At 40.1% G+C, this 22,329-nt stretch overlaps 1 protein-coding gene across 9 annotated transcripts in view; it reads left to right on the top strand.

Annotated features, from left to right (window-relative positions):
* The window catches only part of EYA2 (EYA transcriptional coactivator and phosphatase 2), a 104,899-nt gene that overhangs the window by 34,636 nt on the left and 47,934 nt on the right, over positions 1-22,329 (top strand). For 8 of the 9 annotated variants that reach the window (XM_049817109.1, XM_049817108.1, XM_049817111.1 and 5 more), the window contains 4 exons: positions 9,784-9,902; positions 15,059-15,107; positions 15,728-15,870; positions 18,760-18,876. In XM_049817109.1, coding sequence (XP_049673066.1) covers positions 9,794-9,902; positions 15,059-15,107; positions 15,728-15,870; positions 18,760-18,876 — 418 coding nt within the window. In that variant the 5' untranslated portion in view covers positions 9,784-9,793. Of the gene's footprint in view, positions 1-9,783; positions 9,903-15,058; positions 15,108-15,727; positions 15,871-18,759; positions 18,877-22,329 lie in introns of those variants that run through there. The other variant, XM_049817114.1, reaches the window with a different exon arrangement.

Genomic DNA, 22,329 nt, shown 5'->3' on the forward strand with positions numbered 1-22,329 from the left:
CATGGCTGGAAAAGTTTGACATTTGAAGAAACAAGGATGATAATTCCAGCATTTCTCCCATTTGCTGACCAGCATTGTTGAGAACATTCTGATATATTCATACAGATTTGACAGAAGTTACTATTCTGGTTGTGTCCTATTCAGGTTTCCCTTTTCTTTTGCTTCCCCTTGTGAATTAGCCACGTGCCTGCTAAAGGCCCTGCAAAATACATATTTACCCAGTGAAAACGTATGTTAGAACATCTAAGTTTTTCCTCATTCCATGTCAGAATTGTGCTGCTTTTAGTGCAGTTTAAATCTATGGGTTTTTTTCTGCAATTGCATGTAGATAGGTCCTGCAGTAGCAGCAGGCAGAGTAACTGCTTTCATCTCCTCTTGCGTGGAGCATGGGGTGTGTGGCGGAGCGCGCTGCTGCCCGCAGCCATCTTTTCTGTGGTCCCACCCCACAAACCCCACAACTCTGCTGATTCCAAGTACTGCAGAATTTGTGGAATGAGATATTTTTATTTGTTTTCTTTAGGTTTTCTTCTCTGTGGAGGTTATTGTTGTTCAAGAATTGTAGATGATTTGGTTTCTCAGAGCTCCTTTTCCTATAAATTTCAAAGCTAGATGAAATCAGTGACTTGACATAAAAGTAACAAGTAGGCTACAAGACAAAACACATTCTTGCACACTCCTGTAGCAGAACCCAGATGTTTTCAGCATGAATATTTCCTCATTCCAAATCTCATCATTTTTCTTAAATCATATATTTGCGACTTACATTTAAGTGAGTTTTTAGCTCTTGTGATTCTGAGGAGAAGGGATAAAAAGCATAGTTCTTCGGAGTGGACAGATGTGCCTAAGTCGTGACAAATAAGTTTCATGAGCTGGACCCTACAGTGCCTGATTTGTGAAGCCCTGTCTTTGGAGGGAGTGTTTTGCGTTTTGGGCCATGGTTCTGCAGCTGGAGCTGCCAGAGTGGTTTTCTGTAGTCGCATGCAGCCCAGGCGTGCTTGGGGAATCTGGATAGGAAGAGGTGTAATGGAATTATAAAGCTTGTGAATGTCAAAGAGAAATGTGGAAACTGGAAGAGATTATATGTGTACATTTGTGTGTATGTATTTATATGTACGTATACACATACAGTTTTATTTTTCAAAAGACTGTAGGCTATAAGCTCATACAGTTTCTTTACCAACTTAGTCTGTTATGTGTGGTACTTCATTGTCCACAGTAAAACAGCTGAGTAATTTTATTCTTTGGTGACTAAGAAGATCGTTTGCAAATGTTGCTCCATTTAGCAAACAGGTGCAATAGAGCAAAAAAAGGCATTCTGAAAATTCAGCTTTCTCACTCTGACTTACTCCAAGTGAAGTACTAGTGTTGAAATCAATTTTAAAAAACCCAGTGACTCAAAGCAATTATATAATGTATTTCCTGGATGGGCTACCGGATTGAAAGTCTGTGGCGCAAACCCCATCATTAGCTCACTTCAAGTTTTCAAGCTGCCTTTCAGACTGTGCCTTCATAACAAACAGTGAAGGTAGCAGGTCTTGTTTGTTTTTATGTGCACTGAATCCCCTTTACCTTGGACTGCTCAACCAGAAAATCCTGATGCTTCCCCTGGTCTATCTTCCTTCAATCTCTTCCCGAGTTAATTGCAGGAAGCGTAGGGGGGGATCACAGCCCAGCCCGGCCCCCCTCTTTCTTCTCAGTATTGCTCTGTGTCTGCAGCGTGGGGGGTGGGGAAAGAGCACCTGGAGAAGGGAGCGCTGAAGCCTTGCTGGGAGTGGGAAGAACACTTATTTATATTAAGACAGCCTGCTTTTTTTAAAATCATCAGGTCTGAGACAAGAAAGAAACAGCGTGTTTAAAAAAAAATAATGGAAAAGCAGTCTAGAATAGCAGGTGATGAACCCTGGTGAATCAAGCCAATGCTTCTGGAAATTCAGGACTTCCAGGGAAACAAGGCATGCAATTATTTTTGCCAGTCTCAAGCACTCAAAAATCTTAAGGCAGACTTTCCTCAAAAAAACGACAAAAAAGTGAAGTTGGCTCAAAAAATTCATGAGACAGGATTTTTAATCTGTTTTTTACTGTCTGGTTTATGGGTTAGAGAAAGACAGAAAACTTCCAGTGAAAGTAAAAATTTCTATCAAAAAGACTTTCTCATTTAAAAAACCCAAACCAAAACAACCATGTGGGGAAGGATTTTAAAGCTGTTGGAATACTTCGGGTATTTTTAAACAATAGTGGTTTCAGAAGTGTGACAGAAATGGTCTATTTTGTTATTTTCTCAGTTATTTTTCTTAAAATTGTTTAGAATTAACACATTTAAAAAAGAAAAAGGAATTTTAAAATCTTAATGTAAACCCAAACCAGTTTTTTTCTTATGTGAAGTGAATAATTTCAGATGTACACAAAATTAATACGGAAAAGGAGGGGCTGTTTTTCTTTGTGAAAAGTTTCGATTTGACTACTAAATTAACAAACCTATTTGTGATCCAGGTCTTACGTGGATGCTTGAGCTCTTATTTTAAATTTTGGGGTGGTTGTTTCTGAGTTGGTTTTTTGTTTGTTTGTTTAAACTGAAGCACTATGTGTGTATTTGTTTCACTTTGTTAGAGTTGTAGGGTTTTTTAAAATAACCTTATGACCAGCTATTCCAGTACTGGACTGAACAGAAGATGAACGTTTTGGAAGACCAAAAGTAAGATTTTAAAAACTGGGTGACAATATGTATGCAAGGGGAGTGATGAGGGGATGCAAAGAAGCACAGTTTGAGACTGTTGTCCTCTGGCCAGGGAGGGCTTGGGTGTCCCTGCATGCTCCATGTGCAGCCTCTGCCCAGCCTTCTTTGAGCCACACAGAGGCACTGCTCAGATGAGGCTTTCTCCCCAGCTCTTTCAGAAAGTGAGTGGCATCCTGCTTCAGTTGAAATGAAAGACTTTTCTTGCTGTGGGCTTGAGTTTAGCCAATACACCCTCCAGCTCCTTCTTTGTCTCACCTATTTATTTTTTGCTCATCTCTCATACTTGACTCAATCTGATCAGCAGTTGCAAGAAGGCTTAGCTGTGTGCCTGTTACCCGGAGCAGCCTCGTTACCACCTCAATTTTACATCTGATTTCAGTCTGATGTGCTTTGTCCCTTGCCTATCTTTTGCATAACTTTTCTCTTGTTCCTCTTGGTTTAATCCTTAGCCTGAGATATTATGTGCTGGAGAACAATGCAACTATGTACCCCCACCCCCAGGTGCTGTGCTACAAGCCATACTACTATGAGTCCTCTTACTTTTGTGTCTGGAATGGGCTGGGCAATGATAAATCCAGACAAGCACTGCTGCTTTTATTGTATGATTACGTCAGCAAAAGGCAGCTCTCAGGAATATAAACAGCCTGAGGCATGCTGCCCTGCAGGTCACCTTGAAAGGATATCTTGTCATCGAGGCTGTACAGTCAGTCTTGTACATGAGCATTTATGCCAGCTCAGGTTTAACTTTATGCCTGTTCAGGCCTTTCCTGCATACATCTATCAGATGTACTTGTGGATGAGCTAAGATTCATTATAAAAGAGAAAATAGCACTGTGGTTTTAACCTGCTGAAGCATTGAGTTCTTGAAATAGAAGGAACAAAGGATCTATTATAGATGGAGATAAACTGTCCTAACAGTGTGAGGAGGAATGTACTGACAGAGGAAATGAAATTATTTTCCTCTGCTATTGAAATGTGTGGGTAGAAGTAGCCAAAATCTTCAGTACGGGAGATTCCCTATTATTATACCACCTGGAAGGTGGCTGCAATATAATAGCATTTTCCCTGCTTATGAATGATTCCTTTTTTTGTGCAGGAGCGGAGTAAAATGGGGAGCATAATTTTGCAATCAGTTAGTCCTGGCAAAGCTGGCTAAGCTGCCGTGCTTCCCAAGGGGTTAAAACAGTAGAAGTCTTAATTCCCAATGACAGTGAGACATAGCAGGTGCTTTTGAAAATTTTACCCATGTGGAGAAAAATAACAACAGATCTTGTATTTTCTAGGAATGAAGGAACAACAAACTTTTTAGGATTGGGTTTTTTGTTTGTTTGTTTGTTTTCTTCAAATTAGAGATTGAGAAAGCCATCTTTAAACTTTTTTTGCAATTACCTTTTAGTAATTCACTTCTGAAATGAAGCAGGGAATCAGACTGTCTTCTTTTTTTATGATAAGTAGCACTGGAGTCATAAAGCTGCAGATTTCTACTTAGTATTCTGCACCATTTTTTGAGGAGAAAAAAGATGAAAGCAATTGATCAAGTAATTAAAACCAGATAAAGTCATGGAAACATGTTACTCTTACAATTAGGCTGCAATCTCTGTCTCTATTCCTCTCCTTCCCAGCAAAGCTAAAAGCAGAGGACTTGGCTTGTACCACTCCTGCCTAGGGCTCTGTGTTGGCATATGCATATGTTTAGGAAGATCTAGTGATTTAAGCTTGTATTTGGCCTCTAGCCAGATATGAGTAAAAATTCTTGAGAAGATCATCGCATGGGGTTGTTACATGGAGAGTCATTTCTTGATTTGCCTCTCCCCTCATGTACAAACTTTCTTTGCAATTTCTTACTCCCTTAAAGTATTTTGTCTTTCCCATTGTAGGATCTGGCAGGTTTTTCCCAAGGGTAGAAGTCCTGTCTTTGGTTTCTCACCTGCTTCATTCTGCAGGGCTCCTAACTCATCAGTTCCTCCCCTGATGGCAGATGGAGAGCTCATGCTCTTTATTTTTTCCACAACTGCACCAGCTTCCTCCAAACACACGCTGTCTTTTACTCCAGTATGTCCTTTCTGGACTGTACCATCAACCTCCTGTTGCTCAAATACTCTCCTACAGACTGCTGTCATTACAGGGCAAATGCTCTGCTGTTCCTTGCACACATTCCCTCTGAAATCTCTTAATCACTTGGCCATTGAGTTTAACCTGGTATTACTTATTACCCAGGTGTTTTATTTACTGAAAATGCCCTGGAAGTGCTCTTTTGAACATTTGTTCCACTTGATGTACTTGTACATACTGAAGCCAGAATACTATCTTCTCACCCCAGAAATGGAGTAGAGACAAGTGAAATATGCAGACCACCAGGAACAAGTCCACTGCCTCCATAGCGGGGATGGAAATGCCCATGGTCCTGAGGTGATGCCTTTAGTGTGTTGTGGAGGATGTTAAAAACAAGTTAGAGCAGACTGAGAGATGCTTTAAATTATGCCTGAGCAGCAGAGGTCCAAGCTTTGGAAGGAGTCTCCTTCATCTCTCGCTAGTGCCTTCTGGCATTTCAGCTGTGCTGAGCAGAGCTGTGCCGTGGTTGCATCTGCCCACAATGCCATAGTGGTTTCCTGTTTCATCCTCTCAAAATGTTATTCATCAAGTTATCATTATCATCAGTATCCAGAGCACCTTGCTGACTCAGTCCACACACTGGGACCTGCTTTGGCATTGCACTTACACCCATCTTTGAGTACTTTGCTGGAGAGAGATGGAATCTCTCAGTACTTTGATCTTCATCACACGTTTGAGTATTTTGCATTGGGGTCTAGAATCACTGTCTTCAAGACATCATTGTAAAAGAAAATGTGATCTGTAGGTTACCCCAACACCTCGATCAAAAATTTGAAACCTTGAAATGTTTAATTTAGCCTTCCTAGCTTCAGAATGACTGAAAAAGATTTTTATTTTTCTTTTTTCCTTCCTAAACATTAGTAAAGAGAAAAGTTTCTGTTCTTGGCAGAGATTTTGTGGGCCAACTTTCAGGGCAAAATATTGGGGTTTGAGTAGGAGATTCTAGTGGAAAAGCTAAGCACCAAATTCACGCAAGTTTCTTCTTAATTATAGAAGCCAAAAGCTCTTCCAGATGTCTGTCAGCCCAACATGCTAGATGCTTCCATCACTGGTTTTGATAAAAGCTCATATTCAGCAAACTTTATTACTGATGTACGGTACATTACTTAAGCCAGAAAATGTTTTTGGTCTAAAAAAGCAAGCAAACAAAGATCTGATATTTTCATCAGTTGCCCTCCAGCATGTCATTTTCTGTGTTAAATACCATCCCAGTTCCATTATTTTACTGAAGATTTTCTGGAGATGGCCATTGTTAAAACTGGAATTTCAGAAACTCTGTGAAGAAGTACATAAGTGAGAAATGCACATGAACAAATTGCTAAATGGTGCGTGCAAAACAGGCGAAGCCACTAACAATGCAAACACATACGTGACATGCACAGCCAGACAGGCATTTCTGTGAAGTCACCTGTTTGTACATGCAACCAATACATACTCTAGAGAAAAATGGAAGCTGAAAAAAAAGCAGGAAAATGTTATAGAACAAATACAGGGAAGTGAGATGTGACTTTGTGAATACAAAAGTGGACAGATCAAAACCAGTAGAAAAATCATCAGTCAGAGAGTAGCTAATGAAATCTCTGAACAATGATGTAATTAAAGTGCATTAATCATCATAAAAGATCATTTCCCTTTAAACATCTGTTCCCATTCACTTGGCAACAGTCTGGGCAGTGTCATGAATGATGGGGTTTTGGATTATGCTGAAGGGCATGTGTTATCTGAGAAACAATGTAGAACATCCCCAGCTTGACAGGATCTGGGACAGCAGTGCTTTTCCTCAATTCAGATACAGCATCAAGCAAATAAGGGGAAAAAAATCAGATGTTGCTTACAGTGGAAAGGAAAACCTGGTATAAAACTGAGCCCTGCTTTCTTAGCCATGCAAACAAAATTTAATTGGGTGCCCATGGATCCAAGTAAAGTAATTCCTCTGGGAAAAGAGCCCCTGTCCAGCTTGCTGCTTTTAAGAGAGCCTTAGGAGCCATAGTTGCTTGTAGGAGAGACTTTGTTCCTCCCCACTGAGAAGTAAGCACCACAAAAATCTTCCTGACCCCTTTCTCTGTGGCAGCCTGGCTGTGCCAGTGAAAAAGTGAGATAGCTGTTTCAGGAGAAGAATCTGTTTTTCCTCTGGCATAAGCATAGTGTGCAGAAGGGCCATGACCATCCATTACTGTCTGATGGTCTGTGGCTGCGAGGCATCTGCCTGCCTCCCCCATGCCTGAGACTGCCTGTGAAGAGGCTGCACATATGCTTCAGTAAAGCCTGTGTCTGCAGGTACCAGTTTGGAGCATAGCTTCCTTGAGTGCTATTAGGACTAAGTACAGTTTCTCATGGGCTGTGTTTTGTTTAGGGTTAGGTCAGGAGTGCTGGATTGCCATTTTGGCTCTGGCATTAGACGGAGTCACTTAGGGAGGAATTTTTACAGCTAGGGACTATTATATCCTTATAGAAATCTGACTCCTTGTTACATTTCCATGCAGTTGGTAGCATGGACACTGGTTGTAGGCACAAATGGTGGCCCCTGTGCACCTGCATTTTTATTTCTGTCTTGCTGTGCTTTAGTGTCTGTGTCTGAGGCAGGGGAGGGGAGGCAGTTGTGCTCGTCTTACAGAGACACATCTGAAGGTGAAGCCCTTTGAGGCCCACTAGCAACAAAGATCCTCCAGCTGCAAAGCAACACTGATTCTTATGCTAGTCTTGTTTTCTTAGCAAATCTATAACACACAGCAGTTAGGGAGCATGGATGTCACAAGTGTTGGATTCAGAATACTGTATTTCTACCCCCATTGGTCATTCACTGCTGACTTAAGGTTTCCTTCATGGCACATAATCAGGAAGCCTGTACCAACCTCTGGACTTTGAGGTGAAAATGCGTATGCCCACATGGATTTCCAGGGGAGGCAGACAAGAGGAGCCCAGATCCCATTTGGAGAAAGGAGGACTAGGGCTGTGGACGTTGTACATGGTTATGCCTCTTCATACCCATTTTTGGCAGTTCTGCAAATTCACAGAGGATGGAAGCTTCTTTTGCCTGGGCAGAGTGCCTTCCCAGCTGTTAGGTGGGGAAAGTGAACTCAGCTTTGGTCTTTGCTGTTCAGTTACAGGTAAAATACTTCATCTGGTTTGTGCCTGTTCATAACAATGCTCAGCCTTCCTCACAGGGACTTGCAGGCTTTGTAAAAGTGGTTGGAGAGGTTCAGGTAGAACATATGTAGTTTATTGTTCTCTGTTTCTCAAAGCTGGTAAAGTCATACAGTGGTATTTAAACAGAAAATAAAAACAAACCTCTTTGCTTCTCCCAGAAGTGCATAGATTAGTATTGCAGAAGCCCAGTGTCAAGATTTCAGGATTATGTGCTGTTGTCTTGAACTTCGTGATGTTTTAGGTGCTATGGATTGCTACCAGCCTGTTGCTGCCATGCCATCTGCTACCTTTACAGTCCAGCTCAGATAGGTCCCAGCCTGAGAGCAGGGGTGTGCCAGCTGCCTTTGCAGGTAGCATGTTCAGTGCTAAGTGGAAAGGGCAGCCCATGCAGGCTGCAGCCAGGTGCCTTGGATCCACTCACCACCATATGCCCTCTATCCTATCTGCTCTTGCCGGGGCCCTGCTCTGTCCGAGAGCACAGTTACGCTTTTCCCTAATAGCCCTAATTCCCCCCAGCAGCCTCTGGGGGACTGAAGTAAGGATGTACTTTTATGTGGCTGCAGGAAACAAAGAAGGGCATAGCATCTTTGAGTCCTCTTTTCAACATTTGTTCTGGACTTGAACCAAAAGCTGCAAAATACATTGGTGTAGTGTTAGAAAATTCAAATAGGTTTCCATGGCATTGTGTGTATTTAAAAAAAATAAATACAATTAATTGACAGATATTCTTTGTCCAGTGGGTTCTTCACAATTCCAGCTGCAGGCATTGGTTGCACGAGGGCAGAACATCATGGGGGTAAAGCTGTCCAAGAAACCTGCCTTGCATAAAAGACATTGTGCAAATATGTAATGTAACACAGTTTCCTTACTATACTTACCCCATTGTCTTTACCCAAACTTGCAAACATAGGTACTCAAATCTATATACTTAATGCCATATTTTGTACCCATCCAAAACATCCAATACTCCCACAGGAAGCAAGCAGCTCTTTTTCAAGCAAGTGTCTTTGGAGCCTGCTTCTGAAAAGGTGTATAGCTGGAGCTAGACATGTATATTGAAAATGGTGGTATTTAGATGAATAGACCTATTCATGTTGTGCATAGGGTCTGAAATAATGATTTAGTCACTCTCTTTTCCAAACTGTTTGTGTAATGTGGAGTTTGTAAGTTTTCGTTATAGTGTAGGTCATGTGCACACACACAAAATTACTTTTTTCTTTGGAGATTCAAGTCCTATATTTTGTTCATTTGAAATATTTGGTTAAATCAGATGAGATTGTTTAGGTGAAAGGGACTGTCCTTATATCACTGCCACCTAATGGTCAGGACATTGTAGTTAGGTGTCTGGTTTAGGTGTCCCCTGGAAAACTGATCCTATCACCAATACTAACCTTATTATCTTGTAAGACTAGATAGTGCTGTTAACTGTCCTTAACTTCATTTTCAGCCCTTAGTAGTCTGTTCTGGAGCCTCACTGGACACTGATGTGTACATTCCAGCTCTGATGGCATATGAGAGATCAGGAAATTTAGTTTTCGTGTGGCAAAATCTGGGAAGAAAGGGAAGGCATTAATCAGATGGGTGTAATCTCCAAGGGAGCAAGTACTGCATTTTAATTCAGCATTTCCCTTTGATGAAAACTTTAGTGAATGTTATTATGTGGAATTTATATGAAGCCTGGGTTTAGGTAATCAGCTTTAATATTTATACTCTTAGGGAAAAAAAATTGAATCATTAGTAAGCATGCATAATTAATGAATAAATTATATTTTTCCTTTGTTTTCCTTCAGGTATAAGGAAATGCTAGATCTAGTGATATCACCCAGCCTGACTGTAAATAGAGAGTGCCCTGACAGACTGAAGCTTAACCTTTCTAACATTTATGCAACAGCTCCAGATGACATAGAAGGTAGGCTGCCTCTTTTGCTTACTGTTTACTGGCTTTAACATAATGTGTGTGTATATATATATCTATAGATATATAGATATATGTAACCAAAGAGAACTGGCGACTTGCAAGGCCTCTGCTTCTGACAATTAGTTCTACAGTATAATGAGCAACTGAGATTTTGGAGTATTTTTTGTAGACACTCCAGTTGTGGCTGAATCCTTTAGTTCAGCAATGTTTTGAATGCAAATGGAATTGAAATGTTTTATATGTAGATATATGTCTGTGTATAGTAGGTGCATACATATGCACACATGCATGTATATGTTTGGTCCACTGGCATAACTGCAGTTATAAAACATATTTTGTGTAGAGCTGGTAGTTTCTGTTTGGACCCCACTAGAGCCTCAGTGGTGGTGTGAACATGAGCCTTGGGCTTCGGTGGCTGTGCTGCTGCTGTTGGAGTGGGGAGTGTCGGGGCTCCCAGGCCCAACAACGTATTGTGCAGCCAGAAAACATTTTGCCAAAGAAGCTCTGTGCCCCAGTTTGCATCTCTCTGAGATCATTGCTATCATCTCCAAATGGTTAGCCCTGCTGGCCTCTAGTCTGAAGTTTCACATTTGGCAGGTACCAAGGACAAATTCTTTCAGTGGTTGAGGCTCTGATGGAAATTTATCTACTCTTCTCCTCCTCCTTCCCCCCTCATCATACTCTTCAAGTGAAGGAAACAGAGGAATGTTAAATCTGCTAAAAAAATTATTGGCAAGTGATGCAGCTGAACTAGTTCTTGCTAGTACAATCCCAGCTATTGTTTGCTGCGGTCAGGATCTGTCAGCCTTCCTGTTAGAGGGGAGTTAGGAAAAGGCATTGGCTGTTATGTTTTAGTAGTATGTTTAACCCTTCATTTATAAGCTCTTAGAAGCTAAGGAGATGTTTTGCTTGCATGTTTGCTAAGGCATTAGAAATTGCGTGATTAAATCACATACATCATGACTGCCTATTTACAAGAGGAATACAATCTCGAGGAAACATCCTTTTAAATACATGTGTTTGCAGAAAAGATTAGAGCTAGAAATGTTTTTTTAAAAAAAATCATTTTGTAAACTTCTTGGTGCAGGAAGTATTTGTTATATGTGATATAAATAAGAGCCAACATAGCAGTTGTACTGTCGGACACCAGTTTGCTAGTGACAGCTCATGTTGATGTGTTTCTTATAGAAATACTACGGTTATTTTTCTACAGAATGATCCCCTGTGCTACCAAGATTATGCTCTTTCCCTTGAAAATACTTCTTGTTAATTTGATACAGGAAAATACTTGTGTGTTTATCAAGTCTCAGACTGGCAGAGCTTTTAATGCCATAATTGCACACAAATGTATGCTCTGTATTACACATAGAGTTATAATTTTAGCAAGTCTAGTTGCAATGCTTACTTCAGTAGATGTCCCCGTAGATGTCTGGCCTGCTATTTTCATGGGTGCTTATCATGAGATGTACACTTGAAAATTATACTGATATAATTGCACATTTTGCATGTAGTCCTACACTTTTGGGTAGAAACACGTGTAGGTGTAACTTGCCTTTTTTTGGCAATGACAGTGGCATATTGCATAGTCACACACAGTAAACTCCCACTTGGCATTCTTGGCAAATGTATTTACTCTGTACTTACCTCTTTCAAAAATAAAAAATTTGAAGATGTAATATTTTTCAAATAGAAAAGAAATTAAGCTTATGCTCGAACTGTCTGTTTTGCTGTTTTTCAAATGTAAAGGCATTATGAATTAAATGAATTAAAACTAAAAAAAAAATTATTTCTTCAATGCAATTCTGTTTGGTAATAAGGAACAGTGTGATAGAAATGGTATGGCTTTTGTTTTCACAATCTAAAAATCTAATTTTCTAAACTGTCTTCTTTCAGGTAAGTCAAAGCAAATTTTTCATAGTGAGTTTGAAGGTGAGTCAGGTAAGCCCAGCTTCGGATTTAAAAACAATCTTTATATCTGTATGTGTGTAAATGAATATGTACATTTGTATAACACTATCCTTTGTCAATATTTAAATATTTTTTTTTTTTTAACTAAACCTCTCTGCCTGTTGCTTAGGAAATAGGATACTGCTACCCACATTTTATAGGTAGAAGAACTAAGGTAGGGTTGCTGGTGGGTTTTACTTTTCTAAGGTGTTTCAGGGTTGTAAGAGAGGTGAAGAAGGAGTCCTTATGGTTTTGTTCCTGTCAGCGATTAGAGTGATTCTGTTAGCAATTAGTGCTGTATAGGTTTCACAGTCCCTCCCCGGCACACTCTCCTCCCGCCTGAGCTGTCCTTTGGAAACTGATCAGTGGACAGAGCAGCTAGTGTCTGCAGGGGACCGTGGAAGAGGACCAAGGGGGTCGTAGCTGTGATATTTGCCTTCTGCGGTATTTTGGGGGTATACTCAGCCAGAGGGAAAGCTCTGGCAGAACTGGAGGAAAACTTAGGAGAGGTGGGATCAAAAAGGGCACAGGCCTTGAATTTGTTGTGGAGGAGGGTGCAATGAGAGGGATATGGCACAGGAAAGCACTTTGGAGGATGAAGAGCGGGTGATGAAAGCGTGTTTGATCACAGTGGCTCTATTTGGGTGAGTTTATTCTGTTTTCTTCTTCATACCCAGCGATGAGAGGAAGGGGGTGGAACAGGTGTTCAGCATGATGCTAAGAAAGATATTAGAGTCCAGTGCATAGGCTTGTGGACAGATGGCTCTTGGAGTCTGTTGCTGCACAGATAGATGTACCCAAGACAGGTTTTTCTCTTAATAATAAGCAGCAGTGTCGATGCAGTTGTGGCCAGCTTGCTCTGAAACCTGTTCCCCCCAGTCATCAGTGCCTTTGTTACCAGAGCCACCTTCCCTAAAGCAACAATGCTGCAGTGGCACTGCTCTGATATTCCACGTGGAACAGTTGGGAGACTCTTAAAGGTAAGTATGGGGCAAGAAAGCGGTCACAGTCAGCTTGCAGGCACTCGGCTGGGTGGCAGGTTTCGGGGGGGAGAGCCAAGAAGCTCGGGAACATTACTAAAAAAAGGCTGTTTGCTCTCAGATTCAGAAAAGAGTTCAGTAAACACCTAAGAACAGACACCTTTATTTTCACATTTTTAAAATATATTCTAACCTCATGTGTAGTTCCTATTAAACAACTGCAATTATCCTGGAGAAGAGAGAAAGGAGTACATGGATATTATGGATATTATTATTTTTATTTATTTATCTTGAATAAAGTTATCTCTCAAGATTTCCAAGTTTGTGAAAAAAGGGCTTCCCTTTTGAAGAAAGTGTGTGGTTTAGAAGTTTCCATCTTTTAATTGAATGTTTTTGTTTCCTAGGAAATTCAACTCAGTCTTTTTAAGCTCAGTATTACGTTTCCTAGGAATTTTAGAATTTCATTATTATTCTTATTATTATTATATACAGCAAACATTATAAAAATTAGCATTCTAAAAAAAAATTATATCTAGTAATTAATATTTTTAGTTAGAACTCATGCACCTCCATGGGGTTTTTTCCATAAACAAGTGAACAAAGATAAAAATGCACTTTTAAATGAAATTTATTTTAAAAAGTTATCAGATTAAATGGCTGTGGTTTTTAAAAATACTTTGGTGTAATCTCCATGTTATAATGTAAAATGATAAAGCCATGTAAAACGTTGTGAAAAAGGGTTGTGTAGGAAAGAACAATTTCAAACAAGAGTTAAATCAGGAAGAATGAACATTTCGTATGTGAGCATATCAGATCTTTTTGGACATTCTCTCCATGTTTATGGCATAACAAGTTACTCAAACCCATAGGACTATTTGCATGTATTTAGACCTTATATGGACTTGCATAATTCATTAAATAAAACATGGTTTAAATGTTTACTTCACCAACTTACAAACAGCTGGATAAATGAAGTGGTGCTGTTTTGGACAACTTCATACTGAAGATAATCCGTCCACAGCATTGCGAGTACATCCCTGTTGATGCATGGGACAGCACTGCAGATGTGTCCTGCCTGACGGTAGCAATGTGCAGGCATCAGGGACACTGCAGGAATCTCCCTTTCCACCCAGCATGTGCACCTGCAGTTGAGAGATCATCTTCTGCATGAGATTGGGTGATATTTCCTATCCCCTGTAGCAAATTACACTACAGATGCCAGCAGCCAATGTGGAGGGTGGTGGTGCTGTCATTAGCGGACAATGTGATGTTCTCCCTGCATGGAGAAGCTGCGTGCAATTAGTCTGGTGTTTTCATTGATGCAGCAAGCAGATAGAGAGGCTGAATCTGTTGTGCTTAATGTCATTATTGATGATTGTGAAGGTGTTTTGGCATTTATAGTACTGTAATAATATCTAACAGCTCCAGCCAGGAACTGAGAAGCAAAATTTGGATGGCATTATGGAGGCAACCTGCATAATATTCATGGTGGCATTTAGGTATGATGTTTTCAGTACAACTTGCAGGCAACTTGCAGGTTTTTGGAGTTTTTGAAATTTAATTAATTAAACCTAAATCTTATCTCTAAATAAAGATGGTGGCACGCATTTCTTTGGTAGCGTTGCAGGACACAACTGTTTGGTACATTGGAAGGCATCCTGCACGTAACCTGTGTGATACATTTTCTACTGGTTTAATAGTTTGATTGCTGGCAGGTCAATAAGGTAGGTTATAGTTAAAAAAAATTCAATAGTAAGGAGATTTACAATGTTGTATTTTTAATATTTATTTTGATTTGATATATTTTAATGAACATTAAAGAAAGTGAGTCATGGTCTAGGAGAGTACCAAAAAAAGTAAAAGGGCAAAAAGTGCAGTGAGCTTAAATCACTTCAGTAATCATAGTAGTTGCTTTTATAGCCTTTAGCATATGAGTCATCCCACCAGAGCCCAGCTTCATGATTGATATCAGTCCCATGAGAAGAGGAAACTGGTAGCTCGCTCAGTCAGTATTACCCTCAGTTAAAAACTAAATCTATATTTGTTGTTAAGTGGAGAATAACTTTCTTACCTACTTCAGTTTGTGGAGATTGGCTAAGAACAAAGTCTTCTGATTCCCGTATATTTTTCTCAACCCAGCAGTGGTAAAAACAGTGGTATCAGCTTGGCCATAGAACAGAACATAATGAAAATCTAAGATCCTTCAATTTTGTTTTCCAGGCAGCAGCAAAGCAGCACCACAGTGTCCTCTCCATCTGTACTCCAGAAAGTGAGTGCTCGTGCCAAGTGCTGAAATTTAAAAAACTGTGTTTTGCTGAACAGCCATTTTTTGCGGTCTTCTGTCACCTTAAAAAGCATTCGCCTTAAGCCCATCCACCTGTTCCCCTGCACATCTCTGGCCTAATGAAGTAACTGGTTCTTAATCTTGTTAGATATGGAGTGAAAGAAGGTTTGAGGTACTGTGCATTGTACTTTCATACCCCTGGATAAAGCAAACCCATCAGTTTGAATATTGTTGTGTTTATGAGTGACCACAGAGGAATATGTTGAAATGTCAGAGGTTTCCCATGACACTCGCTTCTTTGGCAAACTCAAAATGAAACATGAAAAATCAGAGTGTTGATTTTATTTTATTTTTTTAACTTGTGCATATTTTGCACAGTTTAAAGTTCCTATGCATTTAGGTAGCTTAATCTAATAGCTCATATCAGGAGCTGTATACTGAAACAAACTTTTGTCCCAGTCTAGTCAATTCTGAGTTCCCAAAATATTCACCATCATACTTTGTTTGTTATTTTATCAAAATGTGTAGAAGTGTTCTACATGTGCTCTAGAAGATCATGTACAGTAACTATTGCCTTAGACCTTCTGTTTTCTTGTTCTGAATAGACATTATCCCCATATAGTGACATTCCCATCTTTCCCAACAATGGCAACATATGGACAGACTCAGTACAGCACGGGAATCCAGCAGGCTGCTGCATACACTGCCTATCCTCCTCCGGGGCAGCCCTATGGCATACCCTCCTACAGTGAGTACTCTGATGTCATGTTACCTTTGAGGACATCGTCCTCTTGCTCCTAGAAAAATACATTTGAAGTCTTACGCTTTAGAATGAAAGGTAATTTCTGTCTTGGCAATGTTCTCTTCCTAGGCTTAGAGGAAAATCTGACTTGGTTAAAAATGTTAGGATTACTTTGAACTATCTATCAGTTCTTGATATCCTGGGTTATGATCTTACAAACTAGGTAAGTTTGGAGCCAGTCAGTAGTAGGATATGAGACAGCATGAGAAACTCAGATTCAATAGGATGTGCCACTTAGGAGTAGTAGCTGATGAGTGTTCCTATGACTCGCTGCCAAGACAAAGTCTCTTGCTGTAAATATGATATTTGGGTAAACTACATTTTGCTTTCCATGATTTTTCTTGGAGTTTCAATGATACAAGCTACTTTAAGAAAAACTTTTTGTGTATTATTACAGAAGAACCAAGATACAGAGCAGAATAAAGCATGGGTGAAATGATACAGACTGCTTTGGTTTTGGAAGATGGTTTGTATTTAAATGGACAGTTGTTAGCTGTAGGTGCTAACCTGCAGTTTTGCAACCCCAGTCAGCTTTGTTCCCTGCTTTCCTGCACAGCCTTGCCAGCAGCTGTGGGGAGATGGTGCTAGGCAGCAGCAGCTGGGAGATTCAGGCAACCAGCACTCCTGACAGAGGAATGCCTGGTAAACCAAGTGTTAGGAGTGTCCTCAAGCTCTGCATGGAAATACTGAGCTCTTGAGGGAGCTGGGAAGTTCTTTCCACTCCTAAAGACCAAAGAGATATTGCTCTTGCCTAGGTACAGCTCTTTAACAGAAAGCTTTGGGCTCCTTATTCCCAGCTGATCCTGTGAGTGCTGAGCCTTGCAGCATTAAAATGGTTTCATGGTTCTGTTTCCGCTCCTGTTTTCTCTTGTGCTTTTAAACACCTTCGTTTGCTTGACAAATACAGTGTCTCTTCCCAACAAGAAGCTTTTATACAGCTATTGACAAAGCTTTTACTGACTGAAGGGAAATTCAGTGCTATGGTCTGGAAGGCCAGGGAAATGGGCTTGGCAGAGCCAAAGCTCTATGAGGATGATGAGAGGAATGTTTTTAGACCCTTTCCTGGAGCTACTTGTGTGTTTGCATCAGCTGGCTGATTTCCAAGGCAAACTGAACAGTTGTCCTGTTAGAGCAGGTGAAAGTAGAGCCATTTGCTACTGCCTAGAGTCTTTAGGGCATACATGTGTCAGGCCCATATGCTGCTTATAAATCCTGCGGATGACCTCTTAGCATCCTTGGGTAGTGATTTCCCTCCCCCAGCCCACATACCCTCTCTAAGATACTCAGCACAGCATATGAAAAGCTCCACCTGGCTGACAACCAAGAACAATGAAGCAGTATTGTTTTTAGGCACAAAAATAAAACTCGGCCAGTTTCTAGACAAAACAGAACATTGTGTGGAAATTAATTTGGTGCTAAGTTATTTCGCTGTCTGACAACAATTTTGAGATTTCCAAAAAGGCCCATTCGCTGAAGATTAATTGTAGCTGGGGTAGGTTGAATGCTCACATGCGGAGTGCTGATGTAATTGAAAAGCATGGGATGTTATGAAAAGCAGCTTCTCTGCACACACTTGCAAATACCTTCACTTCCCCAGCAGAAATGGAGCCGGACGCTTGCACCAACACATGTTCATTCACTGTCCAAATAAACTTCCTGCGTTTCACAATGCAGCATTGTCGTCTTGTTGCTAACTTGTACTCAAATTGCATTGCAGCTATTCTCACCTAAAGCTAAAAGACGTGATTTTTATTAGAGAAAACATTATCTGGGAGAACTTATTCCCAACCTGAGCAAATGCACGCTTGTTGCTTTTAAGAGTCATTAAGCTAGAAAACAGTGTGTTTGGTGAAAGGCATGTGAATTCAACCTGTCTTTTGGCAAGTTTGCTTACAAGCGCTAAAAGATGACAACAGCCTGGGAACTGTGTAAAATCCAAGTCCAGAACATCAACAGGGTCTTTGTTTAGTCCCCGCACTCAGGGTGTGTCCAATGGCCATTTTTTGTTTTGTGCAAATAGGCATGCAAAGGAGGGGAAGGATCACGCCCAAAGGCTTCATAATAAGACGCACCTTTCAGCTGTTTGTTTTAATAATACAGCTCTATGATCTCGGCAGCATCTCAGAATAAAATATCAACCCCTTTCACTACCAGCAAAGGTTTCATCTTGCAATGTTTAATTCAGCTATTGCTTTTCCCCCTGTAAATTGTCAGTTTAATTGACTGATTTTAGTAATGAAAAGATTTTTGTGGCTTCAGGGCTTACCTGTTGTTCCTGAACTGTATGTTATATCTAACTGAATAGATGATAACCCTCCTGTATGACTTGCCAATAAATATTTTGCTTCCAAAGCTGAAAATATAATGCAAGTAAAAGATAACTCTGTTGAGAACAGAAGCCTTGAGGTTATCTCGCTGAAGGTCCTGTTGCTTTGTTAATCATTGCTTGCATCTGATAACTGTTCAGAAAGTTCATGAGCCAATGAGTTCGTTGAATTCTAGGCCAAAATTATTTGTTCAGAAATTGTTTTGAAAACAGTATTATTCATTGTTGTTTATCCATCTTAGCAAAAGTTCATTCGGGTATGGATACAGGTTGTAACTGACTCAAGTATTATTTACAATGAATTTACTTGACTCTATTATTGGTTATTAGACCTGGTTGGCTAATGCAGATAATTTAAAAAAAAAAAAAAAAAAAAGCATAGGGGAAAAAAGAGTTTATTGGGTTAAAATCTACCTGAAAAATTGTTAATTCCTAAACTTGCTTTTTTTAATACCTTCATATGACAAACACTCATGTTCTGCTCTTGATTTCTACTGTATGCCCCAAAGGCATTAAAACAGAGGACAGCCTGAGCCATTCCCCAGGACAGAGTGGGTTTCTTAGCTATGGATCCAGCTTCAGTACCCCGACTGCTGGACAAGCACCGTACACGTACCAGATGCACGGTGAGTACAGCTTGGTGCCTTGCAGGATGTGCTGTGAGAGGTCAGAATCCTATACCTTCATATTAGACCAATTCTTCTTTTTCAATTACAATGAAAACCTTAGGTATAGGCAGTCAGGATAGGGAAAGAGGTAAGTCTTCGTAGATCTGTTTTGCTCATCAAGGCATTAATTTCTGGCTGAGGTACTAGATTTAGCACTAGTATACCCTAGCAAAGCTTCACATATGATCAATATAAGTTTTGCCTTTCTGCAGAAACTGTTTTCTCTTTTTTTTTTTTTTAATTAATTTTGTGACTGTGTACCTGGGGTGGTTGTGCTAGTGTGAATTCCTAGATTCTGAGTGGAAGCAAAGCAAAGGTGGTTTTACGCTTTGTACAAACAGTACTCTTAGTATTTTGTTTCTGCCCTATGCTGTCCTGAACAAACTGCTCTGAGGTTAAACTGCTGTATATTCTCTCCACTATTTTTTTTTTTTTAAAAGCTGATACCTTGATACTAAAAATTTTTTTTTACTGTTAAGACATAACTGACACCTGCTAAGATACATCTGCCTGTTTTAAATCCCAAAGTACCAACATCATTAATTACCTGCAGACTACTGAGGTAAGGTTCAGAAGAGCAGAGCTGAAACCAGCTGTTTTTTCCTCAGGGTTACTGGGCTAGGGTTTAGTAAGTTTACGATAACTGTTTTATTGTTCTCAGAATAATAATTGATTATAAAATAATGAATTGGATTCCCTTAAGGCTTCAAAGACAGTGGGTTGTGCTTGTAGCTTTATAACACTTTATTTCATTGTACAACCAGGAATGTACTTTTATGTCTAAAAATAAAACTTAAAGTTCCTTTCTGGTCATTCCATTTGAGAAGCTGTATGAAACACCAACTCTTAGGAGATTGAATGTTGACTTACCAACTCCAAGAAAGTTATGAAAGGGTTTAAATCTGAATTGCCAAGAAGTGTAAATTAAATGAAAATGGTGGAATTTCATTTGTGATTCCCTTTAGCCGATTTCTAGCATGGTATTTGATTTCTTTGAGCATTTTGGTGCTGTTGGTCAGAAACCTGAACTGCATATGGCAGGTTTTCATTACTTGGCTGGTATTCTGTATGCTTTTTCCTTCAGTGTGTACTGTTCCTGATCTTTGTGAATTATGTTGATGCGTATTTATTTATTTTCCTGGGACTTGCTGAGTCATTAAGCATGAGTTGGAGGAGGAGTGCTGACATTTGTATGTACTCTGTGTAATCTGAATTTAAAAACACCTTTCCAGGCAATCCTGCAAAGAATGATGGTAAATTCTAACAAAACAATAGCAGATGAGAGGGACCATAACATAATCATTTCATCTTGATCAGTCATTTTACATATAAGAATAATGAGTATATTCTGAGAAACAGATAATGTCCTTAAAATATCACTTTATCTCTGTGCCTTTACCTTGAGTCCCCTGGGAGTGCAGTTTCATTCCTCACCTGCAGGCCTCAAGCTCTGAGTCCACTTTGGTGTTTGTACAGAACTTGACTAGTAAAAAGTAAAGATTAGATTTTGTCTTCTGCTAAACCTCAGCACACCTGCATTAGAAAGTGCCTTGCATTAAGCATGAATTGCCATGAGTATGTGAACTGAGCCAAGCGTTTAAAAAAACATTTTGAAGAGATCAAAATGCAAATATTCTTGCTGTTTCTGAGCAAATATCTTAATTACTGTCAAAGATGTGACAGTAGCTCAAGTAGTTTAAAATTGTCCAATTTAGGTGCTTGTGAATGGGAAGAGTCAGGAAGCCCATCAGCCATGCAGGCTAAACGTGCTGCACCCTTTCCTGCTGTGGCTATACATATCCAGACTTGCTAGTTTAAAAAGCAGCTCAGGTACAGCTGCAGCAGCCCTCCCAGCAGCAGTGCTAGTCCTTTTGTACTACAGATGCATGAGCTCTCCGAGAGGCTGTTTCACTGGAGGAAAAAAGTCACTCCAAGGGGACTGACTTTGCTGAAGGGAAGGGGAATGCACATGAGGACAAAGCTCTGCCTTGGCATTGTCCTTCCCTCAGACATCTTCCAAGGGTTGGGAAACCAAAGAGGAATTGCATGGCTTTCCCAAGTTTTTGTAGAAGCCATAGAAGGGGAGAGAGATCAAGTCTCTCACTTTGCTTTTTGATATTGTTGGGGGTCTTTTTAAAACCTCTAGGCAAAATGCCCTTTTGTGTCATTACACTTAGCTATCCCCCTTGCAAAGCTGTTTCTGTCAATTCTCTCAATTCTGCTCAACCCTGAGTGTAAAAGGTGGACAGACACATCCACTTCAATTTTAAGTCTAAGAGCAAATAAAATCCTAAACAGTTACTTAAGATGGGAAACAAGGTAAAATCCATTTTATTGTAGAAGTTATTTAAGAAAGCTGAAGACTGAAAGATGACTCTCTGCTGAGACTTCATGTGCTAGTTTTGTCAGAGCACATATCCCTAACACTGAGGTGGTTTTTGTGGCTTGAATGCCTCATGGGATATGCTGGTGACACCTGGGTTGAATGTGACACAAAAAAAAAAAAAAAAAAAAAAAAAAAAAAAAAGAACCCCGTAGCCTAATCTGGGGGTTTTGTCACCTCGACTCCTACAAGTTTCACCTCTCCTACTCCTAACAGGAGTTCAGGTTTTGGCTTCTATTTTGCTCCTTGAACATACCAGTCTTGTCTTGAGATTGTGTTACGCTGTCAGCAGTGCAAGTCCTCTCTTTTTAGTAAAACTGTGGCTTGCAGTTACCAGCAGTTGTAGGTACCTGGAGCATCACAGCTTCATTGATAGGCTGAAGTGCCAGGTCTGTACTCTCCTGGAGCAATAGCAATCATGCTGCGTCCTGACTAATTACTATATGATTAGATACTGATGGATTTAACACCACTGTTGACAAATTACTGGCGTTTTCTTTTGCTGCCTTGGAAGATCAGTGTATTATTCCTGTCTAGGTTTCTGTCATTTTTTGTTTCCCCAGAACACAGCTTCCACATGTGCTTTGTGTTAGCTGAGCTGTTTGAGAAGGTAAACTCTTGACTTACTTGAGATTGAAGTTTTTGAGATGGCCCCTTTGTTCAATGAAGAGATTTAGACAAGCAAATTTTGTGCATCAGCACTTGAAAATGTTACACGTGCAAACAATAGTGACACAACCATGTGTTGTACCAAAACAGGCTGGGAGGAACTTAATGCATATGTGTATGAGCATGAATGTGCCCAAAGTGCTTTGAGGTAATGTTCCCTAGGGCAATGCTATGGTATTAGGTGAAATCACTTCTTTTCAGATTTTTATGCCAGAAAGATCATTTCAGCCAGCTCACTACGCCTTTAATGCAAAAGAAAACAGAGGAAAACAGTTTCTGCAAGTGGCAGGTGCTTACTCCAAGGCAAAGGGAGCAGGAGTAAATGTGTCTTCCTGTTGTAAACAAATATTTCCACCCTT

The sequence above is a fragment of the Accipiter gentilis genome, chromosome 14 (genome assembly GCF_929443795.1).
Source record: "Accipiter gentilis chromosome 14, bAccGen1.1, whole genome shotgun sequence".
Taxonomy (NCBI): Eukaryota; Metazoa; Chordata; class Aves; order Accipitriformes; family Accipitridae; genus Astur; species Astur gentilis.